Source organism: Erythranthe guttata, chromosome 3 (genome assembly GCF_056151865.1).
Source record: "Erythranthe guttata isolate IM_541 chromosome 3, IM_541, whole genome shotgun sequence".
In the NCBI taxonomy this organism is placed as follows: Eukaryota; Viridiplantae; Streptophyta; class Magnoliopsida; order Lamiales; family Phrymaceae; genus Erythranthe; species Erythranthe guttata.
The window spans coordinates 15,830,806-15,843,941 of record NC_142535.1 but is presented as its reverse complement, the minus strand read 5'-3'; the positions used below and the strand labels follow the sequence as shown (position 1 = coordinate 15,843,941).

The 13,136-nt window shown below is 34.6% G+C and overlaps 2 protein-coding genes across 2 annotated transcripts; one reads left to right on the top strand and one right to left on the bottom strand.

Moving 5' to 3' along the window:
* The first annotated feature begins 2,853 nt into the window (after nucleotides 1-2,853).
* Nucleotides 2,854-5,593, top strand: LOC105956447 (putative HVA22-like protein g). The gene is made up of 7 exons (XM_012980299.2): nucleotides 2,854-3,432; nucleotides 4,037-4,077; nucleotides 4,168-4,266; nucleotides 4,356-4,412; nucleotides 4,524-4,587; nucleotides 4,684-4,890; nucleotides 5,010-5,593. Exons 2-7 carry the CDS (start codon nucleotides 4,046-4,048, stop codon nucleotides 5,421-5,423), a joined length of 873 nt encoding a protein of 290 aa, XP_012835753.1. The 5' UTR covers nucleotides 2,854-3,432; nucleotides 4,037-4,045; the 3' UTR covers nucleotides 5,424-5,593.
* A 1,285-nt stretch (nucleotides 5,594-6,878) lies between these two features.
* LOC105956448 (transcription factor E2FC) lies at nucleotides 6,879-11,385 on the bottom strand. The gene is made up of 13 exons (XM_012980300.2): nucleotides 10,993-11,385; nucleotides 9,524-9,689; nucleotides 9,380-9,433; nucleotides 9,186-9,271; nucleotides 9,001-9,089; nucleotides 8,863-8,917; nucleotides 8,369-8,421; nucleotides 8,235-8,285; nucleotides 8,100-8,148; nucleotides 7,922-7,987; nucleotides 7,728-7,804; nucleotides 7,413-7,584; nucleotides 6,879-7,324 (listed from the first exon to the last, which is right to left on the bottom strand). Exons 1-13 carry the CDS (start codon nucleotides 11,239-11,241, stop codon nucleotides 7,250-7,252), a joined length of 1,242 nt encoding a protein of 413 aa, XP_012835754.1. The 5' UTR covers nucleotides 11,242-11,385; the 3' UTR covers nucleotides 6,879-7,249.
* Nucleotides 11,386-13,136: the final 1,751 nt, after the last annotated feature.

Below are 13,136 nucleotides of genomic sequence, written 5' to 3'. Positions count from 1 at the left end.
ATGGTGCATGTAGGGGTGGATTCGGTACGGTTGCCAAACATTTGGCTCAATACCGTGTACCTACCGTACATTGCGGTATTGAAAAATTTCATACCGTTACCGTACCAAAAAGTTCGGTATACCGTTATTTTCGGTACGGTACAATCGGTACGTGGTACTCTACCGTACTTGGTGATGCATCAAAGATTAAAGAACAAATGAGTTAAAAATATACATATATATCCCAATTGAAAATAATTCTAGTTACTCTTGTATGAGTTGTATTTTATTTTCTAAGAAGGTCCGGTGTATAATCGGAATAATTAACATAATTTGCTTCATTGAAGCAAGAACAAATGTCATAATAATGTAAATGTTGTTTAATGGAACAACTAGGTATTTGTTAGGAACTTGATTGTACTTAATAATTATTACATACAATAAATACTTTACCAATGCTATATATACATGTAGGTAAAAAAATAAAATATTCATACATCATATATAATAAAATTAGTTGGCTATAGAGAACATAAAAGACAATTTAGTAGAATATATATGTTCAATCGCAAAATTCAACATGGTAGAAAAAAAGAAAGAAAAAAAACAATACACTACCACTAACTTAAGGGAAAAATAATTGTTGCTATTTATAAGATTCTAAATAACAAAATATAATTACAAAAAATAATATCGGAAAAAACATATTAATCGGATTAAAATGTAAATTGCGGTACGGTACGGTATTACCGTGGTATTAGAAATACAATACCAATACCGTACCATATTGTAATGGTACGGTACTAATACCGTACCGTAGACAATGGTAACCGTTCTTTCGGTAATTTTTCGGTAATTCTTGGTTGGTATACCATGGTATATGGTAATCGGTATTTTTTTTCCAGCCCTAGGTGCATGTATTAATGTTTGTTCATTTTACCATTCTACCATTTTACCCTTGTACTTCCAATTGCATCACTTTACTCCCCGGTACTCACTCAATTGCGTCAATTAAGTTTTTCTGTCAAGAGTCAAACTTAATACCGTTAGCTTTAGTGGTGCAGTGACTTAAATGCCCACCTATCTTATACACTTTTCCAATACACATTCACAAACATATAATGTCTCTCTCTTTGAATTACGAAATATAAAAGAATTTTCCCCCCAATTTGAAACTCTAGTAATGTCTTCGACTGTACATTCTCCCCGAAATCTAGTTGATTCGCAACAAACGATACATTGAAATAGTGAAATAAGTCAAGAAATCATCGTTCCTTTCCCAAACCACAAAAGGTATGTTAAATATTTTTTTTTTCTTTGGTTATGTTAAAAGATCTGCGTTCCTTACTCAAACCACGAATAATATCCTAAATTTTTCTGCAATCGGAATGGTTTTGGTTTTAAATTTTGTATGTTCTGTGTATATTTGCAGCTATGCACCCATTGAAGCTCCATTATGGCGGTATATGTTTTACCAGAGATACAGAGATACTTCACTTATGAGTTCATGTTCCCAATCTACTGTTGCATCTCCGCGTGGTTTGATTGATTCTTACAAAATTGGTTCCTCCTTTGAGAATTAGAGATGAAATAGACGTTGAAGAAGAAGAAAATTGAGAGTTTGGGCATATATAGTTAGGGTTTAGGTAAGTGCATCTATGCCTATTCAGTTTACATCTAACAGTTTCCTCCTTTGCTCTGGATGGAATTGCTAAAAAATTAACAAAAAGACTCGATTGCCACAATTAAGTGAGTACATAGAGGGTAAAGTGATGCAATTAGAATTACAAGAGGATAAAATTAGACCGATGTCGAGTACAAGAGGTAAAATGAAATTACCATCAACCATATGAAGGAATTAAGAACAAAAAGTTAGGGTTAACTTGGATCTCAATGGGCCTATCAATAATCCTAGTAGGGAATGTAGTTGGTGGTGAGTATGGTACTAATAATAAGACACAATTATTATGATTTATGGACGTAGAATTGAATTTATGATAACTTAATAAGAAAGGGGCTAAATTGGTACTATATAGTATGATGAATTTGGGCATGAGAGTGACAATTCAACAACCCTTCATCATTGTAAAGGTAATTAAACCATGTGAGGAATTCTCGATAAAAGAGGACAATTGACCTTTATTTTTATTTTTATTTTCAAACTTTGAAGAAAACGTAGAATACAAGGCTTTTAATTTGAATATATAAGTGAAACCAAAAGTAATGCATGCATATATCATAATATTTTATTTTATTTTAAGCAAATTGATTATGAAGTGGTTCCAGACTTAACGATTGGAGTAAGTGAACTTGTGTTAACCGACTCAAGTTCAAATCCCCTTACTAAATGACGTTAGGTCGAGTTTGTCACACATGATTAGGTTAGTGTGGTTTACTTACGTCTCTTGCATGATTTGCAAGATATATGTTATACGAGTGCATCTATTAAAAAAAAAGTATCTACACTAATGGCATATTATAAATGAGATATTCATAATCATTTATAATATTATATCTTACTCTCTTACATTGACATTAATGAAATATCAATAACCATATATATATATATATATTAATTTTAGACCACTAATTAGTTTTCTTTTTTATGGCCTTAAAAAAAAGTCATGCATGCATGTAGAGTAAGAGAACTTATCCTAGAAAAATAGTAAAGGTTAATGAGTGAAAAGAAAGCTACGATAAGTGAACTAAAAAGCGTGGGTGGATATAATAAATAAGCTAAAGTGCGACTTATGACCATTAATTATTTAATTATTAATAAGAAACTTAAAAGTGAGAATCTTGCAGTTTTTTTTGTTGCTCTTTGGTTGGTTAAATAATATACTTTGCTCCTCATCTACTTATCCACATTCATTTACATCATATCTTACCTAAATTGTACCTTACATATAAATACTCATATATATAACTTGTGACTTAGGTCAGATCAATTAAGGGTGTAAACGAGTCGATTAGTGAGTACAACGGGTGTTTGTAGGTTATTTATTTTTACTTTAATCAAATATCTTGCGATACGATAAACGATACGGTACAATATGTGGGGGGAAACGATAGTGTGATATATTCCGAAAGGAAAACCATGGTTTAGTCACAGAATCACGAGGGGTAGAATTGTGAAATGCTATGAAGAGCGTCATAAGCCCTCACGCTAGAATCGTGCACCGCTTCAACACAGTAACACTGCCCCCTCGTCTCTGCGAAACTCTTTCTCGGATATATACATACATATACATACATACATACATACAAAGTCCGGAGAAATAGATAAAATTAAATTATTCTAAACGACACTTCAAAACCCGGTCGAGTGTCCCTTCTCAACTTTCTCCCTCCACCGACGCACTAACGGTTCGCCGCCGTCGTCGTCCCGTGGCGGCGCCGCTTAACAAACGGCGAAATCCTAACTTTCTGTCGTGGAATTTTTGCATTATACAGGTACTGATTCCTCGTTTACGCTTTACAATTTTTGTAATTCGTTTGATTTTTGGGGTTTTTATTTTTTGTTTGGGGACCTCTATTCAATTTGGTGTAGCAATTATCTTACCAGAAAGTGATATTAGTTTTAATTAATTGATGAATATAATTGATATTATCTCCAGTTAAATTTTCTACTTTCTGGAGTTATTTTTATGAATATAATTGTTCTGAATCATGGAATTTGGAACTGAGATGTAGATTAAACAAAGAGAAGCGGTAATTATTCTTTTGATACAATAGGATTATTTTGTGGCTACTAGTGAACAGAAATCGAAACCTAATTTCGCAATCTAAACGGAAGAATCGTCACATTTCGTTGCTTCAGTCATTATTATTTCTTAGTGTTGAACTGTAGCTAATAAAATCGAAGGCTAAAGAAAAATGGAAAAAAAACATGAATCTGCTTTAGTGAAGCCTTGTGGACAGAAGCAGAACTAAATTTATTTGTTATAATTTGAGATTTACAAGCCCGGAATAAAGTCGTGCAGTCTTATAATTCGTGTTTAACCCGATTCTGTAAAGTGCTGGACTTGACCTAACAAATGTTTTATGTTCTTGGCAGGGATTGACAATGATTGGATCTTTAATCACTAGAGGACTCGTGTATGTGCCGCATCTCCAGTTTCCACTCCATTAAAACTTATGCACCTTTATTTTATTGCACGTGTTAATCGGTTCTCACATTTGTTGCAGGCTTGCATTTGGCTACGCTTATCCTGCGTACGAATGCTATAAAACTGTGGAAAAGAATAAGCCTGATATTGACCAACTTCGCTTTTGGTGCCAATATTGGTATATATATTAGATGTTATATTTTATCCCCGTTCAAATGATTAAGTTGCAAGTTTACACGTACGTATCACTACATCTTTGACTTTCAGGATCTTGGTGGCCGGGTTGACAGTTTGCGAAAGAATTGGTGATACATTCATTGGATGGTAACTATTTTTAAATGGTTCGTACAATAAAATGATTATACTTATCTTTAGATCATATTAAAGTTTTCTCCTTCCCGTATTTTTTTTTTTTCTGTGTATGACTTTGTGAAGGGTTCCAATGTACGGTGAAGCTAAGCTGGCCTTCTTTATATACTTGTGGTTTCCTAAAACTAAGGTCTGTAATCTCTTTAGATCCTTTTTGCGGAGTTTCGTTAGTACCTTTTATTACGTATTTTTGGTTTTGTGTTTTATTAACTAAATTCAATTTCAGGGGACAACATACGTGTACGACTCGTTCTTTAAACCCTATGTTGCAAAGCACGAGACAGATATTGATCGAAACTTATTAGAGCTGAGGCTAAGAGCTGGAGATATGGTAATCTTGTACTGGCAGAAGGCTGCGAGCTACGGTCAGACTAGAGTATTCGACATTTTGCAGTACATTGCTTCACAATCAAGTCCTCCTCGACCAACTCAGGTATGTACGCGAGGACTTCCCGAGACAATTACACCTCAATCTGTAATCTTACTTTTGACTTATCAGTTCAATTTTTAAATATATATGTTTTTCTCCTCGATTTAATTTTGTCTTTGCAGCCACAGCAGCAAGGAACTGGAGTCCAGAAACCAACCACGGTGCCACCAAACCGCACACCAGCTGCTACTGCAACTCAGACGCAGATTGGAGAACCATCTTCTCATGCTTCCGATGCATCTTCAAGCAACCAGCAAGAGAAAACGGCAGAAGAAGAAGCGGGCCCTACAGTAGATTCAAAGGCTACTCTGAACGAACAAAAATCGACGCCAGCACAATCCATTATCGAGTCCAAGAAATCTTCGACTTCCAGTGAAGTCCAAGAAATGCAAATTGATTCAGTGCCAAATGGAAACACAGAGGCTCCTCCTCAGCAAGACATATTCTTGGAAGAAGCTGTGAGGGTGACTCGGGCGAGGTCTAGAAGAACACGTGGCGGCGGCGGCGGTGGTGGTGGTGCACCATCAAATCGCTGAATTAAAAAAGAACGGTGGTGTAAAATAGGGTGATAGCTAAGTAGATATGTTGTGGATTATTTTGATGCTAATGTACATTCCATCGTTTTCAGACTCTTCTATAGTTTCTTGATTCATTACTTCACAAACGATAAATTCATTTTTTAGATCTATAATTTCTTTTAGGAAAAGTAGCCGTTGGTTCTTCGTTGTTTGATAATTGAATTCCTTTGTGGGCCTATTGATGGGTGTGTGCAAATGAGAGTAATTGGATGGAAAAAGAAACATAAAAAGTGTTGAGCAGGTTAAGCATTCGATTAACATCCCTAAGTTGGAATGCTCACTTAATTTATAGACAAACTTAGATTTTATATAATATATAATTTGCTACTCTTTTACATACTTAAAAACATGGTAGTTAAACTCGCGAGATATCGCGATACGGTACGGTTCCTATCAAAACGATACGACTCGAACTCTGTATCAGTATGTTTAAATATCGGTAAATATCGCGAGATATCGTATTGTATAACGATACGACTCGAACTTTGTATGTTTAAATATCGGTAAATATCGCGAGATATCGTATTGTATAACGATACGACTCGAACTCTGTATCAGTATGTTTAAATATCGGTAAATATCGCGTATGTTTAAATATCGGTAAATATCGCGAGATATCGTATTGTATCATCATATCACGATACGATACTAGTCAAAAGATTTAAAAAAAAAAAAAAAAAAATATTCACAATTTTAGGGCTGATAAACGGAATTCAAAATAACCCTTCAAATTCACAACCCTAATCCACCTTTCTCACTTCAACTCAATTTCTATAGATTCTTGTTATTTTTTTGCGATTCAAGTGCGAATTTATGAGTGATAGATTAGTCTCTTAGAAATTAGGGATTCGAATTTGAACTTTGATGATGTTATTTTAAGACCAACCATGATTTTTTCCCTATTTTATAATGCAATTTTGAAATTTGAAAACTTGATTTGACTTTAAAATATTAAATTTTACATGTTTATAGTATTTCTATTATGTAAAAATATATATTTTATTATTTTTAATAGTTGGTTAAATATACTACGATACGATAACGATACGATACACGGAGGAAAACGATACGCCGATATTTACCGATTCGATAACCATGCTTAAAACTACTAATTCAATAGATAATATATTTATTTCATTATGAAGAAAATTAAAAATTAACTCTATGAAAATTAAAACACTAACATAAATTGTCAATGAGGAAAAAAAAAAAAAAACACAAAGTTCCTTCTAGAGTTCTAATAGATCTACACAAAATCACACATACATGGTTGCCAAAATTTTCTAATCGTCACTATCGTTGCACTGTAACTAAAAATAAAGGAGCCCCGAAAGATGAGAAATATAACGATATTCAATATCCAAATACGAGAGTCGCGCCAAACACATAAGTGAAATCCAAAAACACAAAATTGAAAAACCGGATATCCAAATACGAGAGTCGCGCCAAACACAAAAGTGAAAAATCATATATCCTCCCAACAGTCAGAAAATTTGACAAGTAACACCTAGGGCCTTATTTGCTATAGATTTACATCTCAGTATCTAAATATAAGAAGGCCTTACTAGGAAATAACATAAGCTTATTTCTCTACCTAGAAAAAAACTTAACATCTTAGAACCAAAGGGTAAGCTTCAACTAGGGATCTCACAACAAATATCTACCCAGATTTTATCGTTTCCATTTTTTCCCCAAAAATTATATACACAGTCCCAAAAATAATTTAACCTCGATTTTTACCCACATTGTAGTTCGATAAAATTGAAACTCTATATTGAATATTACTACAACTCTTCAGTGCCCCATAAATCTGTTGCACTCACCTCATGTTCTGATCTCAACCAATAATCATCGTCAATCTGTACATAGGAAAAAAACAAATGACTAAATAAATAATCAGATCCGGTTAAAACGATGGGAAAATGGCTCCTAATAAGATGAACTTACACCAGAATCGATCGGGACTATTTTCTGGAAACCGCATCCTTTTGAGCTCGTTGAAGTATCAGGACTCAAAGACAGCTCAGCGTCATCGACCCTGCTGCTATTGGTCCACGTAAATGGATCCATTAATTTCGCACGCTTGACCGATATTTCCTTGTTTTTCTTTTCATTTTTGCTGAAATAATCATAAATCGGCATTTAGAAGTTTGTATGATTGTCCCCCCCTCAATAAATTGTTCTCATTCAAATACGAGAAAAGAATAGACAAATGGGAAACTTCCACAAAACGATTCAATTTTACTATCTTACGATAAATACCTTAGGAGATACACAGCAATTGGTCCGGTGGTGCTTCTTATCATAAGGCTATACTGCTTCTGACAAAAACCAATGTCCTGTGGGAATAAAACCAATAAGGGAAAAGAAAAGGAAAAAAAAGAGCAAACAAAAAAATAATAAGAAAAGACCAATATATAAGCAAAATTTCGAACCGGGGTTATCCAAATACCAACCTCATCAGGATCTGGCACTGCTATGGAGCTTGCACGAGGAGCTTCGACAGCAATGACCGTTTGGTTCTGTGACAAAGTAGCATAAAAATTCATATTTAAAGAAGCATGGAGTGCGGTAATAATAAAAAATAAAAATAAACAATAAAAAAATTTCTCGAAGTTGTGAGAGTTTGCAAACCCTGAGAGATGGAAGGCTCATAATATCGTCCTTGGTTAGAAAAAGATTCCTGCAGAAGTCCGAGTTTACATATGGTTTAGAAAACCAAATCTCACTACTAATATATAGAAAATATATCGGGTGAAACCAGCATACTTTTTACAGTTCTGGTTAGATATCAATTCCCTTAGGCTCTCTTGTTTGTCCCTGAATCAAGATCAGGTGTTAATAAAGCACCACCTAAAATTGTTTATGTATAAAAAATATATGTTCCTTACTATTAATCAGACCTTATTTGATTATCAAGCCTGCATTCTTCTGCAGATAGATGTTCAACTTCAGCCTGTCATAATAATAAACAAAAACTTCTGTAGCTGTAATTCGAGTTTGAAAAAGAAGAACGAGCCACACCTTTCAGAGAAACAGCTAACCGTAAAACAGAAACAACAGAATATTTCACTATAGTAACTTTAAACTAGGAAAAAATATGCTTATTCGTCTACGTATGTGATATTTAAGTTATTTGCCAAATCTTTTCAGTCTGTTGTGCATACATTTTGTCTCCTCAACAAAAAAAGTTATAGTACATATCCTTTTCAAACTTGACATCCACACGATGAGGCGCATATGTTATTAGTCATCCACAACAATAAAATCCCTATAAAACGTAATTGACTCAACTTGGATTTTCCTGAAAGAACATTGAAAAAATTCCTTTTTCACCAAAAAAAAAAAAAAAAAAAAAAAAAAAAGAGAGAAAAAACTTGCTATTTGATTGGTGCACCTTCAAGTAAGAGACGCCATCGTCCAGCTTTTGAGATCCAACAGTTCCAAATCCTCTGTCATGAAGAAGCTCCACAGATATAAGAAAACAACTAGATGAGAAAGATATATCAACTATACACACATAATAGTTACATACTTCCAACGTATGTGATTCTTAGTAGTTTTCTCTATCAAACCAATCCCTTCAAGAACGTTTGTAATATCATAAATTCTCCTCTTTTGGACCTGTAAAATAACCAAAAGAACAATAAGCAAATAGTTTATATACGTACAAGCACTCCAATGCGGTTTACTTAAAACATTAGTCGTATAGAAAGATACCTGCAAAACATCGGCGGTTCTGTTTAGATCCAGAGTACCATCTTTAGCCTCTTGGATCAGCTTGATAAATTTCTTTGTCAACAAGCCTACCAAAAATAATTTTTGGTTTATCACTCCCAAAATAGTTGAAACAGAAACTTCTTTCACACATATAACAGCAGGGTTTAAACAAAGGAGTTTGAAAGAAGGCTAACCTAAAGAACTGTCATACCGACAGCAGCCAGTTAGATTTAAGTTATCACCCGGCTCTGCAAGAAAATAAACATTGTATCAGAAAAAAAAAATCCAGTTTATTTAGAATCAATCATATACGTGCACATGGTAAAATCTCTCTTTACCTAACTTTGCTTCCTTCACAGCATTTTTGTCATGTTTTACAGATTTAGCTTTCTTGCTAGATCTAGCCATCATGTACGCAGGTCCGGGAAAACCATTGTATGCAGTTTGCTCCTGTTTAGGGACTTGGATGCTTGTGTTTCCACATATCTTACCCTCAATACTTGGCTGTTTTCAGAATAGATAAAATCTTCAAAATATGTTATAGAATTTCAATTGTCAACATAATTAGCAACAGGAGCTGAACAGATGAACTGGGTTTCAGGGTGGTAACATGACTGGAAATAAATTTAAAGAGTGAATTATCGAAACATTGAATCAAACCCGCTATAAATGCTCAACCTACTTGATAGCTGAGATAATGTGAAGCAAGTAGATTCCGCAGTTTAATTGGGCCTTTTGTCAGAGGCAGATCAAACAAAGAAAGTTTTTAGCAGTTTCAAATGGTTCTCATGCAACGAATCATCGGATCAGTACTTAGAAGTTCCAATGATGAAATCAGCATTTCAAGTATGTAGCAGTAGCATTAAATAGTTTCGATTATATTCCTTACACAGTCTGGAGTGCATCTGATTTAAGACCAAAGTGTCCTCACCATGTCAAACAATCCAATCAAATACTTAATTGACACGAGTATAAAAGGCCACCATGGCTGTCGTAATATTTCGTAGCTCTCTCATCTTATTATACCATAATTAGCTTCCACTAGAAAAATCTGACAAGTACACTAATCATTGAATTTAACTTTGGCAAACTTCTAGATACATTCCAATATGAAAAAGACTTTCAAAGAGAAATTCCCTTCTTCAATTAGAGAATAAAGAAACAGCGAGAATTAATTACTCCATTATGGATTATTAATGAACTTAAGAAACAAACTGTGACACGTATAACATCGATTTTTTTTTTTTTTTGCCACGAATCCCCATATACAAGTATATATTATATATATTTAATGCGCAGGAGATAGATACAAGGACCATTTCAACAGTAGAAATACTTCATTGCTCACCCAACATTTCAGGAATTTTCACATGCACGATCATTTCATCATTCGAACACTCACAACTCAAAACAGTCATTTGTTAGGATTTTTTTCTTAAGCAACTCTAAATCTGGAAGTCGGACCCCTTTTAAGTACGATAGCACGAGAAAAATAAATATAATCAAAACAAAATAATAATTGAGCACTTAAAACTGTTGAAAGGACATGATAACAAATAATAATCAAGACAATCAGAAACAACCGCGGAAAGGAATTAGAAGGAAATAAATGAAACAGAGAAACACAAACAACTAGTTCTGAAACTGGAACCAGAGATCCCAATCCAGAAAAATAAGAAGCTAACAAGAAAATACACACAAATGAATATGCATCAATACAAACAAATACACACACACACACACACTAAAAACACAAAATAAGAACCAACAACGAATTTAACATGAACAATTAAGAAAAAGTACGCACATCATTTTTTGGAGGCGTTTGAACTGATGTGCGAGATTGCTGAGCAGTAACGCCATTGTTGTAATTAGCAGCAAACTTATCAGAGGCGAGTCCGCAGGAGCTGGCGGTGTTCGACGGTGGCGGAAGGCAAGCAAAACGATTCGACCGGACGCGGCCGAGGCTCGGCGCCGCCTGATTCTCCAACTGCATTCTAGATAGAGGCAAATTCAGGCTCAGATTCAGGTCCAAATTCTCGCCGGAAGTCGACATATCATCACACACACAAAAAAAAATCAATTCCCACTCCAAAATTAAAAAACCAAAAAAAAAAACAGAAAAAATGAGGATTGAATGCGAGTGCAGCGTATGGAAGAAGAGGAAAAAAGACGGGGGAAAATGGAGTCTGAAAAGGAAAGAAATCAAATCATAGAAAACCTAAAGAAATTGAGGAGAGGAGGTTTTGATTGGGAGGGGTTTTGCAAATTGCAAAACAGCGGGAGTGGAGGCGCTGAGTTCGAATCGACCCGACCCGACCCGGCCCGGCCCATATCTTCTTTCGATTCTCGTGTGGACCTCAATAAGGGGTCCAAGCTCATATTAGTTTGTTGACGAGATTGATTACATTGGATATGATTATATTATTGAGTTAATAGCACACAACCCCCTGTTCTATTTATAATTGTTAAAAAAGTCCTTGTGATAAAATAATTAACATATACCCCTTATCTTGTACTTTATATTGCACATCACCTCATTTATCATATTTAATTGGTTGAATCGAATGAAAAGGACAAAATTATCCTGAATTTAAAATAAACCAGAATGCTCCAATTTAAAAAAATCGTGAAAAAATGAAAAAGAAAAAGCAAGAGCAAGACAGAAGTCTTCTCTTCCCCGTCGACTTATCCACCATTTTCTTCTTCCCAGAATTTTTCTCTTCCACTGTTGTTAATTGGTTTGCAAGGAAGAAACTGGGCGGAGTTCCTTGGGCGAGATGGAACAAAGGAAAGGGGGTGTTTACCTTTTCTTTTGGCATGCATTTATGAGATTTTGGCGAGTGGAGGGTTTTAGTGAGATCGACGGTGGATGGGTAGTCATAGACGGTGGGGGAGGTGGCGAAGTGGAGGTGGTTGCAGAGCTGGAGGCTAGTTCGGAGTTTCTTAAGTTGGCCGGCAATGATGGTTTTGGGTGTGGTGTTAGGAGAGGGCTTTCTTAAAAGTGTATGGGACTGAAATAAAAAATTTGAAAAATTCATTTTGGTGCTTATAAAAAAGGTAAGAATGACTATGTAATTTTGTAAATTTGTGATGAAGGGTAATTGGGTCTTTTAAGGTAAAAAAATACACTCTCAGTTGCAAAATTTGCGCATGCAACTCACGAGAAGCTGTTAGGGGCTTTTTCAGCTTTGACTACATTCTATAGGGGGGTTGTTGTCAATTGTTTTAACACGGGGGGTTTTATGGTAATTAGAGATTACAAAGGTAGGTTATTGATATTATTTATTGTTTTGTAATATCTTATAATTTTATATTTTTTTTATATCGATTATATTTTAATATGTGATTTTCTATATATTTGAGATTTATAATTATATAATTATTGTACTATGTAATATATTTATTAGGATTGTGTCTCAATAAGGGTTTGATATATATTTGATTCAATATTAATATATAATTCATATGTTTGATGAATTTCGAGCTCGTTTTTATTCACGGGTTTGAAACCTACTCTATACTATAAATGCAATAGAACACCCTTCATCGACATAGAAAAATAGGAATATAGGATGGACTACAAGGTGAAGACCTTATTTATAAATTATAATAATATTTGCATGTACATCCCTAAATCTTTGGACTTGGCGGTTTTGAAATAGACACGCATGCTAATCTTAGGACGACTAGTAAGTAACAAACCCTAAATCGAAAAATATACCATTTCGATCCGAGTTCTCTTAGAAAACAGCAGCACATAAAGTACCTTATTCCAGATTTTTTGCATTGTATTGACCATGGATGACGGAAGCTATACACGATTTAGTCCAAGGGTAAAGATGCGCACTTAGTCGGTACCCCTCGAAATTCATTGAGTCGCAGATGAAATCGATCCCGCCAACTTCCTCGAGTTTTTGTGGGGACAATCTAATTAATTTGTCGTAAGGT